At 38.6% G+C, this 12,378-nt stretch overlaps 1 protein-coding gene across 1 annotated transcript; it reads right to left on the reverse strand.

The window, feature by feature from the left end:
* Positions 1-1,675: 1,675 nt before the first annotated feature.
* Positions 1,676-3,079, reverse strand: LOC107788319 (sesquiterpene synthase 15-like). Its single transcript, XM_075228146.1, has 5 exons — positions 3,005-3,079; positions 2,688-2,776; positions 2,433-2,574; positions 2,087-2,302; positions 1,676-1,747 (listed from the first exon to the last, which is right to left on the reverse strand). The coding sequence occupies exons 1-5, from the start codon at positions 3,077-3,079 to the stop codon at positions 1,676-1,678; spliced, it is 594 nt and encodes a 197-aa protein (XP_075084247.1).
* Between the last annotated feature and the right edge of the window lie 9,299 nt (positions 3,080-12,378).

Here is a 12,378-nt window from a genome sequence, read left to right on the forward strand (position 1 = left end):
ATCAATGAAATTTATTGTTTTTGCTCTAATTATTTTTTGATATTTCTTAGATGGATAATATTCTTAGATTGATCGATGATATTTGACTCCATGATTGCATTTGAAGTAGCCCCAGTGGCGATGAGTTATTTCAATTAAAATCTGGTTATCTAACATTATTATGCAACTTTTCGATGATGCCAAAAGGGGGAATTAGGTTGTGCTTTTACTTTGGACTGTGATGTTTATAACCTAATGAATATGGTCCTTGATGATAAGAGACTTTAAAAAGGTAAAATGTTCTAACATTGTGTTGATGTTGAGCTGAGTTGAAATAGGGCCTATGCTTATGAAAAACATAGAGTTTTTCATCATTAAAAGGTGGGAATTTGTTGGCCCAAGTGAAGTTTGTTTTGAAGATTGACAAAGGAACTCAGGCTTGAACCAGATCCATCCCCTGTGTACAAAGACACGGGCAGATTCGAGCATAAGGGATGAACGTGAAGGAGATAAGCTCAACTTGTTATGTCTGGTATCTCATGATCGAAAAGGTTGCATAATTGATAAGGAGAAGGACTCCTTACTCAAAGAGAACACTATCCAAGATAAGGGAGGAGTTAGAAGTTGTGGATAACTAGAAATCTTCTACCAAGGAAGAGTAGCATTATAACTCTAGTTATTTCTTATTCTACTCTATAAATTGCAGGATGTTCTCATTCTACAGGTACGCATAAAAGCTGAAGATTAAACGTGAGTTGAGAGCAAAATAGCAAGGCATTTTGCAAACAATTCTAGTGTGATTCAAGTGTGCGAACCTGAATCTACATAAACGAGATAGAAGAACCAGTTCCAAGCGTCTGTCTTTTATTCTAGTTCAATTGTAGTAGGTGTTTTCAAGTTGTACCTTAACTTTATCTAGAAGCAATTGTATTAGGTACTCTGAGTATTCAAGTTAGAGATAACTTGAAGTTGTCGCAACAGTTAGAGGCTGGTTGCCACAATGGGATTAGAGTAATCCTTAGGTTTACAAAGAGTTTTGTAGATGCTGTTTTGGATTGATATAGTGAAGTGTTGGGGAAAATCCTACTGAGTAGTAGGTCGTGATTTTTTCACTTTTTGAGCAGGGTATTTTCCACGTAAAAATACTTATGTTCATTACATTTCGCATTTACTAATTCTGCAACAGTAGTATGAGGAACACTTAGAAGAACCAGGTCCTTCTATAATCAGTGCACGCAAAAATTGGACACCACATAAATCACTCCTCTTCTGTGGCATTGAACTATAAAACATCATTGACCCAGATAAATTAGGAACTTCTTTTATTACAAATATAATGACTTATAGTACATATATATCATATTCTCCTTTCAACCGAAATAAACTAATTGAAAATAAAAATATAAGCATTCTAGAGAATTGCAATACGTGTTTTCTTTTTTATTCCATTTTCTTTTTGTTTTTGCTTTTCAAGTTTTCATATTGTAATGGGATCAACTAGAACCTCATAGATGATATCTCTCAAGTCATTTTTGGAAACAGTATAAGAATCTTCATCTTTATATGAGAACTCCGACATCCTAGCAAGGTTGAGCACTGGCACGAGCAAAACCCTAGGTACAATTGTACGTTTTAGGCATTCTCGATTCAAATCCTTCCAACTATTATCCATTATTTTCCTAATCTCCACGTATGCTTATTCCTTTGTCACACCATATTCATTCATGTAACATTCGACACCTGATATATCTCCTCCTTCTTGCTCTCTCTGCATATCCATAAGAGCGACAAGCATTAGACAAAAAATGGTATGAACACGTAATTTTAGTCTAAACTTATTTGTGCAAAAACCATTAAAACTGCTGAAAATATTGAAGTGTGAACCCATAATTCAAACAAGGTGATGGGTTCAGCAGTTGAAACCTAAGTCTGAACCCACATAATTGAAATTTCTGGATCTGCCTCTTAAGGCCTTGATCAAATATATATTAAGCTCGCACAATAACTTATATTGAACTCATAAGTACGACAAGGAATAAGCGTAGTATTTGTTAATATTCAGTGTTGAACTAAAAACTACAAAACTTATTTCGTAATTATAATATACCTCATGTGATACAATATCATTTGATAATCTAGCAATGATAGAAGAAGCAACCAAAATTAGAGGTTGACTTGCAAGCCAGTCGTGTGCCTCCTTCGTTGCTTCATTTCCAATGCCTAACCAAGAGAGAGTCGCAAGACATGGGATAGTGCTAGATCGAATTCCATTTTTCACATATTGTTCCATTGTTGGGACGTTATTTCCATAATACCATTTGGCCTATTGAAAATATGCATTTATCAAATTTTTCATATGAAAGAATATAATTAAGAGCACAGACTCGTGAATTCTCATAAAAAATTTAATTCGGTAGATTATCTAAATAACTATTTGCTACAAATTAATTTACCTCAGCTATGGAATATTTAACTTGAAATGAGTTGTTTTCCTTTGCCAACTCTTTCTCAATTTCAACGTAAACATCTAGAAGAGCTAGGTAATAAAGCTTCATATATGACGGTAACTGTTCTGAAACGTCGTCAATGTTCCACCTACATTTAAATATAGGTAAGATTTTTCATGAAATTTCTTATTTAGCGTACACATTACTACATGGGAAAATAAAATTTAAGTAGTTAATGTTAAGAAAAGAAAAAAGAAATACCTTTCTATTGCATTTGTTAGGAGAGTTAGTTCGTCTATTGTTCCATAGGTATCATAGATATCATCTGTCCATGCTTTGCTCAAATGATGCTTGATTCACCTCAAATTACAGTTGGATCTTCACATGCAATCAATCAGCAGATCGATTGTAGCGATCCACTGTATATCCATTGCTCAGAAACACCAGGGACGCCACTTGTTCCTCAAATGCTAATTGGAACTAAAAATTACTCAAAATGGAGATGATCTATGGAGGTATCGCTCCTTGTGAAAAATAAACTCGGATTTGTTAATGGAACCTGCACGAGAGAGCAGTACGAGAAGAATATCTTCCAATTGCGGCAGTGAGATCTCTGTAATGCCATAGTGCAGTCGTGGATCACTGTAATACATTTCAATTCCTTTTTAAAACTTTTGAGTAATTACCAAGCTGAATTTTAAGAATTTGGGTATTATATGAAGGACTTATTCAAAAAAATTTATTTTAATTTGAAAAGTCTATGGGGCTTATGCCTCAAACGCCCGGGTATATGCCCCGAATTGCTGGATATATGCCTCTTGAGACTTTTGCCCCACACCATCGCCTCAGGGCATTTTCGGTGCGCCTCGCCCCAGAGCTCACCTCGAAAACGTCTTTTAAAACACTGACTGTGAGAAGTCCAAGACATTTGTTGAGTTTTTTCGCCAACAGAAACTTATGAAGTTTTTAATGGGATTAAATGACACTTATGCTCCTCAAAGGATCCAAATACTAATGATGCAGCCAACACCTTCGCTTGATCAAGCATATTCAATGATAGTTCAGGAAGAAAGTTAAAGGCTAAGTAATGGATATGGTATACAAAGTGGAATTTCAGGAAGTGGACCTATGAATACTGAGAGCAGCTCCTTTGTGTCAGCAAACAACTCAAATGTGAAGCTTAGAAAGAACACAAATCTGTTTTGTGATTATTGTAAGATGAAAAGACACACAAATAGGTAATTCCTATAAGTTGGTAGGGTATCCACCAGGTTTTAAGTTTAACAACAAAATAAAAGGTGCTAATGACAATCACACATCTATGGCACACAATGTGAGTATAATGGAGGAGGCTAAACACACATGAACTGATGGAGTTGGTATGATAAATGGCATGATAAATGCAGCAGCTCCAATTTTCACACCTGAGCAGTATCTACAAATACTCCGAATGTTGAGCAAGGAAAAGGGACCAGCAGAAGAAAAAATACTATCAGGTATGGCCAATATGGCAGGTAATTCAATTACTGACCAAATTCAATGGAACATTGATAGTGGTGCTTCAAATCACATAGTTTCATCCTTAAATCTATTATCCTGTCCTAATCCTACTCCCTATTTGAAATCTACTTTAGTCCATTTACCAAATGGAGAAAGTACTTGGATCACACATACATGATCATGTGCCCTGTCCAACACTCAAACTCTACATGATGTGCTTTATGTGCCTCAGTTTCAGTATAATCTATTATTTGTGTCCAGATATATATCTTGTCCAATTTCACTCCTCTCTTTGAGGTTATGAAAACGGTCGATGCAATAGTAATACCCAACAAGGGTCGGGGTCAAATTTCGTAGGGAGCTATATGAATGGGTGTTAGTAGTATATAATTTAGCGTGCGAGTTTGTATATCTAAATTTACACTTCCGCAATCTTTTGGTTTTGTTTGAAAATCTAAATTAAACTATGATTGTGATTCAAAGAATGAAACTAGGAAATTGTTTTTGCTGTTTTTCAAATGATATAAAAGGACTAGGGCTATGACTTTTACCTAGGTGTTTGCCTAGTGGGTTGTAAACTTTAAATCTTTTTTTATTAGTCGAGGCGTATTATAGCTATCAACACTGAAGTACCCACTCAATACCTCTCGGTCAGAGAATGATTTTGTCCAATTTGGCTTTCTCAAGTCCAAATGGGTATTGAACAAAATAATTGATAAGAAGCTCAAGTCGGGTTTTACTATCTCTAGGTTCAACCCTTTAATTGGGCTTATCAATCTCTCGATTGACCCAATTTTGTGTTAGCCAAGTATTCCTAGACTAAGTCTCTCTTTCTCAAGTAGAGACCAAGTCAAATAGGCATAAATGAATGTTTGCAACCATTAATTATTTAAATAGAAACAAGAACATGGCTAGATAATAAACACCCAACCATAAACAAGCAATAAATCAAACACCCATTAAGTTTACACACTAGGGTTGAGTCACAGCCCTAGTGAAAATTTATCTACTCATGCTTAAACTAGAAGAAATAGGAGAAGATATGATAATTAAACCCATATTGATAATTAAAATGATGAAATCAATATTCAAAAAGCTCAAAATAGCAAAAATACCCTACTATAGCAGCTGATGTCAAAAGTTAACCTAAAAAGGTGAAACTCTTCTATTTATACAAAGCTAGAATTTTCGGACAAAAATACCCTTTCGGAGGTTCTGCGACCACACAATTCCATGTGCGGTCCATACTTTTCTTCAGCTTGACAGGAGTGGAAATCTGCGGGCGCACTACTTTCTTTCTGCGGTCCGCACAATTCTGAGTGCGGCCGCACCTTGCTCTTCTATGGTCCACACAAATGTGAGTGCGGCCGCGTGGCTCTTCTTCTACGGCCGCACAATAATTATGCAGTCCGCACTTTGAGATGCAGGTTCTCTGAACTTTTTCTCTAACCCAGCTTCTGCGGCGGCACAATTTATGTGCGGACCGCACTTTTCACATTTCTCTGATGGGAATATCTTCGCGACCTACGCCGCAGATGATATTTTGCCGTCCGCACTTCTGAGCTTTTGTGCCTGTTTTTGTCCTTGAGTTGGATTTCATCTTGGGAGCTCATCTTCCAATATTCCTGTAATTAAGCATATTTCATCAGTTTTCGGGAACACAATTAAGCACTTTTGGACTAAAATGAAAGCTAAAGAGCGCTAATAAGTAGTCAAAATTCCCACTTATCAACTCCCCCAAACTTAAGCTTTTGCTTGTTCTCAAGCAAATAAAGTAATTCCTACCTCCACAAGTTAAGAGCCATTCCAGCTAATCAAAGGTGAATCAATCACACATCACTTGGGACCAACAATTACCCACACCACTTATGAAATATCAACAAGGAAACAAGTTAAACGTTTAAGCACAACTAGTTCTAGTGTGACACTTAAGCATCAAGAGTTGACTTTATTCATCAAGGAAGCTCGCTATTTCATGTAGGTCATTGTGGATCTCAAACTCCTCCTCCTCTACTCTCTGTTTGCCTATCTCACTTAAGAATATAGCACGCAATCCAAAGATTTGCGAAAGGTTCACTCATCTATCTCAAACGAATGTCGCAAGTACGGCTTTAAGTATCATAGGCTTGCCCTCGTGTAAATCACCACTCATGTAAGCTTACTCGGCTTGAAATCACGTAGGACATTTTTTAGAATGTGATGAAGGCTTTTGGACTAAGGTTGGATATGCTGTGAAAGAATGGGTTCATCTTTCCTTAAGCACTCTATTTTCTTTTATCGGCTCATGTTTTGCCAACTTTTTCAGGCATTTTCTTTTCCTTAGAGGAACTAGAGAGACTTAACATCACTCTTTCTTGGTCATGATATTCATTTTCTCCTTTCTTTCTTTCTCCATGCTTTGCATCATTACTTTTCTTTGAATCCCTTCAACTTTTCAACTTATTCACTTTCTTTTTGCATTTTTCTTGCTCTTTCTTTTTCTTGCCTTTCCTTCTCTTCATTTCTTTTCTCTTTTGTACCTTGATACCTTTTTCAAACTCCTCTTCTCTCCCCTAAACTTACGTTTTTAGCCAATTATTTCACAAGAGTGTTAAGGAAAGCTCGGTGCCAAGAGAGGGTCACGACAAATCGGGTAAAGGCTTGTAACATGGTTATCAAAAGAGAAAGGTTTTAGGCTCAAATGGGTTGACTAGGGATAAAAACATTGGCGACCAATGGAAAATTTCAAGCAGGTCAAGGAGAGCCTACAATCACTTTTCAAGCCAAGCAAAACTTAAAATTTTGCCTAGAAACACATTTAGGACAAGTTCTAGACCATTCGCACGGGTACTTGGACTTGCAACAACAACATCTAACCTCTCATGCAGCTGGATTGTTAAAGTGGATAGAGTCGAGGGCCCACAATGACTATATTCAAGATTGAAAATTAGTATGGTTCGACTAAACCACTCGATGATTGCCTAAGTCAACACAAGAGTCGAAAGGTCACTAACTAGAGTTATTTCTTTCCAAAACACCTTGTTTTTAACCATAAATATGTTGTTAAGTGTGTTGGTACCAAGTGACGCATGTTTGACTCTTCGAGCATGACTCAATTAGGTCTTTTTATTCATTATTACTACTATTCTTACCTAAACACGAAAAATAGATTCAATCCCTAAAGAAGGTTGTCACACCATCCATCGTTGGGAAGAGTTACCCGGTTCACACAAAACACCTTTGGAAAGCACCATGGCATTAAGAACATCAAAGGCTTATTATCCACTAAATCATAAAAAGAAGCTAGTAATTCAAAAAGCAAATCCCAAAAGAAGCTACTAAGTCAAAATGAAGACAAACAAAAAGATAAAAAACCTATAAAACAAAAACTATTGAAAGCTAAACGAATATACATAATGAGGTAATAAAGAGAATATATACATAATGATAAAAAATAAGAAAATAGTAATAAGTTAATTACAGGCAAAATGTGTCATAGTTATCAAAATACATAATCAGAATCATCAAAATGTCAAAGAAACTCCACCCCCTGATTAGAAATAAGCATTGTCCCCAATGCTTAACAAAATAAAAGTATAAGAAGGGTGAGAGTGAAGAAAACTCCCTATGGCTCTGTGGCCATCTACGTGTCCCCAGTAGTGGCACCAACCTCAGTCTCTAATTAGATACTATCATCCTCAAATTTGGGAGTAGCTGGGTTGGTGAACATCTGACGGACTGCCTCAGCAGTGTCAGCAGCAAGGTCTGGCTCCTCAGAGTAGGCAGCTGCTGTGGTGGGCTCTGTGGGAACTGGGCTTGGGTGGTGCGGGTCTATCGACATGTCGAATGGAATGTCTCTGGATGCTTCAATCTTGGTCATCTGTCGCCAGAGCTTATCCACCGATTTCTTCTAAGCCTGTGACTTCCGCATATTCTTTACTTCTTTGCCCAATTCTTCAATCATTGACCAATGCTGTATCAGAGTAGCCATGGTAGTGTTCTGGTTGTCCTGGATCTTCTTCAATGTTTCATTGACTGTGGGAGGAATCTGGGGTGTGGGAGAGGATGACTGTGCTGCAACCTGACTGGATATGTCAGTCAGCTTTGCAGTAGCTGTCGGCATCCAGTTGTTGAGGCTCGCCAGTATCTGGGAGACTCGCAACGCAGAGAGTGGAGAAGATGGCATCGGTACTGGCTTCAAAGCCGAGGTGGGAGGTACTGAGGGTGAAGGTGGAGGCATGGCAGTTGCACTAATAGAAGGCTCTACTGAAGTGGATGGTATATCAGCTGTCTCTGTACCCACCATTGATGGCTCATTAGACTGTCCTACGGTGGTAGTCGGCTGACCCTTTCTCTTGGGGTTGTGTGCATCCATCAAAGAATACCAAGAGAAGGGTTTTTTCGCTCGAACCTTTGTGTCATAGTCTCTGGGCTCTACCTATGCATCCGTAAGGTACTCAGTGATGGTGTTGGGATACGGGTAGGAAGTATTTGTCACGCCCCGAACCTAGGAGCGAGACAAGCACCCGGTGCCTCACCTAACCTGGCGTACCAAATTGCGACTAAGGGACTCTGAACACATAATGTCATACTTTGGCCATGGGGCCACCTTGCAAGACAATTTGTGAAGCAAAATATAAAACTGAATGGAAACTAGCGCTAACTAAACATCAATATAAAGCTAGGCTGAAAAGGCAGTCATAGCTACTACAGCTGACAAACCACCAAATTATACATACCAGGCCTACAAACCCAACATACTGCACTAACCAACAGGATATGTCTACAAGCCTCTACTGATAGATGTACTATGATCGGAACAGGGCCCCGACCTACCCATAACATATATACAGATATACACAACACACTAGACCTGGAAACTCCGAAAGAGGTGGAGCTTACCGATCAGGCTGAACTCGGGAAACACCTACTGAGGAGATCTACTCGTCTGTCTATCTGAACCTGCATGCATGAAATGCAGCGTCCCCGAAAAAGGGACGTCAGTATGAAATAATGTACAGAGTATGTAAGGCAATAACATAACTGAAAATTGAAACTGAACTGATAATGTAATAACTGGAAGTAACTGGGAGTCAAAGATGATCTGGAGATATACTTACCTACTGATACTGACTCAACTCCTTCAATATAGTAAGTAAAATAATTGTACGGCCTTATAAGGCTCGGTATATATATAACTGCTCTGCCATAGTAGGCTCGCTCATAGGCGCTCGGCCATACTAGGCTGTGTATCTCGACCATGCTGGGCTCGCTCATAGGCGCTCGGCCACAGTAGGCTCGGTATATAACTTTCCATCTGATCAGAGGTTGCCCAATAGGGGCCTGCCCATCGATTATAGCTCGATGGTAATGAAAATACTGTAATACTGTATATATAGGCTTGCTGCTCTCTTGACTGGAAGAAGACAATACTAAAATTGAATAGTAGAGTCTCGATAAGGAATAATATTGTAACTTATGAGACTAGAATAGTGTGAATAAATTCATGAATATGAACTTCTCTTTTGTCTCATTACTAACACATGTAGCTACGAGATCATGCCAAAATGAAGGAAGGCTTAGCCTTAACATACCTTATCACAATCTTTCCAATCACCAAGTTGAACTCACCTCTTCGCACCTTAATCTACAAGAATGATAATAATACTATCGTTAAGTTACGAAAGGTACAACTATCGCACAACGAACGACAAACCTATTTTGTAATAAAACGGGCAACATCTCTCCTATAATCCTTTCTTCCTCCAAATTCAAGATAACACCAACAATACAAGAACAGAACAATAACAACATATATACATCATTTTACAGCCCTATATACACCATCAAATACTAAAAAATAGCCCAACACACCCTAATCTCTTCGTACACAAAACGACCACCGTAGTAGTGTCAAATGACCCGAAAATATTCTGACGAATGACCAGCCAACCACCCTACATTTATATGGTGTTTATAAACCCCCTTCCTCCTCCAAAACTCCAAAAAATAGTAGTAAAACACTCAGCCCAACAGCAATACAAAACAGTCCACAAAACAGTCCGCTACAAGTGAGTAACTCGAACTCACGGCTTCCGATCACCGTCCCGTGAGTTCTTACAAGTATAGAACGACTTACCATGAATTTACAGAAGAAAAATTGGATGAAAGAGAGAAGTAAACTCACCTTATTTGTTGGATAACTCAGCTCTTATCTTGGTTCTTCAAACTCTAGGTTTTACCTCCAATTGGAACTTGAAAGGGAGAGAAAATCAATTAGGGTTTGTGGAAAATTTTTGGGAGGATTCTTTGCAGAGCTTATGTCTGGTTATTATGCTCTATTTTAAGTCTAATATATGAAGAAAATAGGCCCTTAAAAGGCCTCTTTGGACGACCCGAAATGGCCCATTTTTTTGGGCTCTCATTTAAGCAAGTAGGTGACACACCTACTTGTCACCTAGCAGCTTGCGCAGTATCGCACAAATGCCCATATCTTTCTACTCCAATGTTGTATTGACAAACGGTTTAATGAATTGGAAAATAGACTCATATATCTTTAATTTGATGGGTGGAACACCCCATAACTCTAAGTATATTGGTAGAAAATTGCAGTTACATTTTACCCAAAGTTTCAGTAAAACTTATGAATGTAACTTGTGATGACTTTCATCGACTTTTGTTCCACAACTCGCCTGACTTCAAAACATAACACACGGATGTCATACGACTAATATAAATCATAACATAATCTCCTTATCATGTTGAGCACCCTAGTCTCACCCCAAAGGTATATGTTATAACATTCCCAACTTGTCGACTTTCGACGAAACATTATTTTCTTCAATTGCTTTAGCTTCTGAACCGTCCAACCCTCTTTGTACTTGTTGTTCATGATCTTTAATATTTGTAACCTCAGAGGTAACATGATTAAATTAATTTATATACTTTTAAATATTATCTCATTTTTGGTCCTACATTAGTTTGCTTACGATGCATTTTTATGTAGGAAAATATAGGGTGTAACATCATTCCCCCCGTGGAAACATTCGTCCTCGAATGTTTACTCTTAGAGACTTTGGAAACTTTTGCCCGAGTATCCTTCGTACACTAGGTTAAAACCAACCTGTACGTAGCCAGAAAAACATACTATACATGCCACACATGGCCAATGTTTATAAATAGCAACACTTTGCCTCACCAACCGTAAATCATAAATACTAAAAGTGAAAAATAAAAGCTTACCTGCTGACCTGCTAGCCTGAATAGAGCTGTGTTGTAGCATCCCATCTCGAGCCATATCTTCAGTTTGAAATAGGTGGGGGTATTTCGACTTCATTTCTTCCTCCGATTCCCACGTCATCTCTTCTACATTCTTGCTCCTCCATAAAACCTTTACGGAAGCTACCTCTTTATTTCGTAGATTGCGGATTTGTCGGTCTAGGATGGCAACTGGAATTTCCTCGTATGAAAAGTCCTCTGTAATCTGTACATAATCCGTGGGCACCACTCGGGTAGGATCGCCAATGCACTTCCGTAGCATATATACGTGAAAACCGGATGGACAGACTCCAATTCTGAGGGCAACTCTAACTCACAAGCTACTTGGCCCACTCTCCGAATGATCCTATAAGGTCCAATATACCGTGGGCTAAGCTTGCCTTTCTTGCCAAACCTCATCACGCCCTTCATAGGTGATAACTTTAAGAATACCCAGTCATTAATCCTGAACTCTAAGTCTCGTCGCCGCACGTCAGAATATGACTTCTGACGACTCTGAGCTGTCAACAATTGCTCCCGGATAAGCTTTACTTTCTCTATGGCCTGTTGAACCAGGTCTGTCCCATATAACCCAGATTCCCCAACATCAAACCACCCTATAGGAGATCTGCACTTATGCCCATACAAAGCCTCGTACGGAGCCATCTGAATACTAGAGTGGTAACTGTTATTATATGCAAAATCGACAAGAGGTAGATGTTCATCCTAACTTCTTTTAAAATCCAACACACATACTCGTAACATATCCTCGAGCGTCTGAATTGTGCGCTCGGCTTGTCCATCAGTCTGTGGATGAAAAGCTGTGCTGAGATTCACCTGAGTCCCTAGACCTCTCTGAAATGACCTCCAAAAATGTGCTGTAAACTTAGCCCCACGGTCAGATATAATAGAAACTGGTACTCCGTGTAGCCGCACTATCTCCTTAATATATAACTTTGCATAATCTTCTGCTGTATATGTAGATCTGATCGGTAGGAAGTGAGCTGATTTCGTGAGCCTATCGACTATCACCCATATGGAATCGAACTTACGATTAGAACGAGGTAAACCCGTGATAAAGTCCATGTTTATCGCCTCCCATTTCCATGTCGGGATCTCTATAGTCTGCATTAGCCCTCCAGGCTTCTGGTGCTCTATCTTCACTTGCTGGCAACTAGTACATTGGGCGACAAACTCAACAATGTTCTTCTTCATA

This window comes from Nicotiana tabacum, chromosome 2, assembly GCF_000715075.1.
Source record: "Nicotiana tabacum cultivar K326 chromosome 2, ASM71507v2, whole genome shotgun sequence".
Classification (NCBI taxonomy): Eukaryota; Viridiplantae; Streptophyta; class Magnoliopsida; order Solanales; family Solanaceae; genus Nicotiana; species Nicotiana tabacum.

Coding starts and splice junctions, on each gene's coding strand:
- LOC107788319 (XM_075228146.1), bottom strand. CDS start 3,079: ATGTATTACAGTGATCCACGACTGCACTATGGCATTACAGAGATCTCA. Junction 2,303..2,432: donor TTAAATATTCCATAGCTGAG/GTAAATTAATTT, acceptor TATTTTCAATAG/GCCAAATGGTATTATGGAAA. Junction 1,748..2,086: donor ATGATATTGTATCACATGAG/GTATATTATAAT, acceptor ATGGATATGCAG/AGAGAGCAAGAAGGAGGAGA.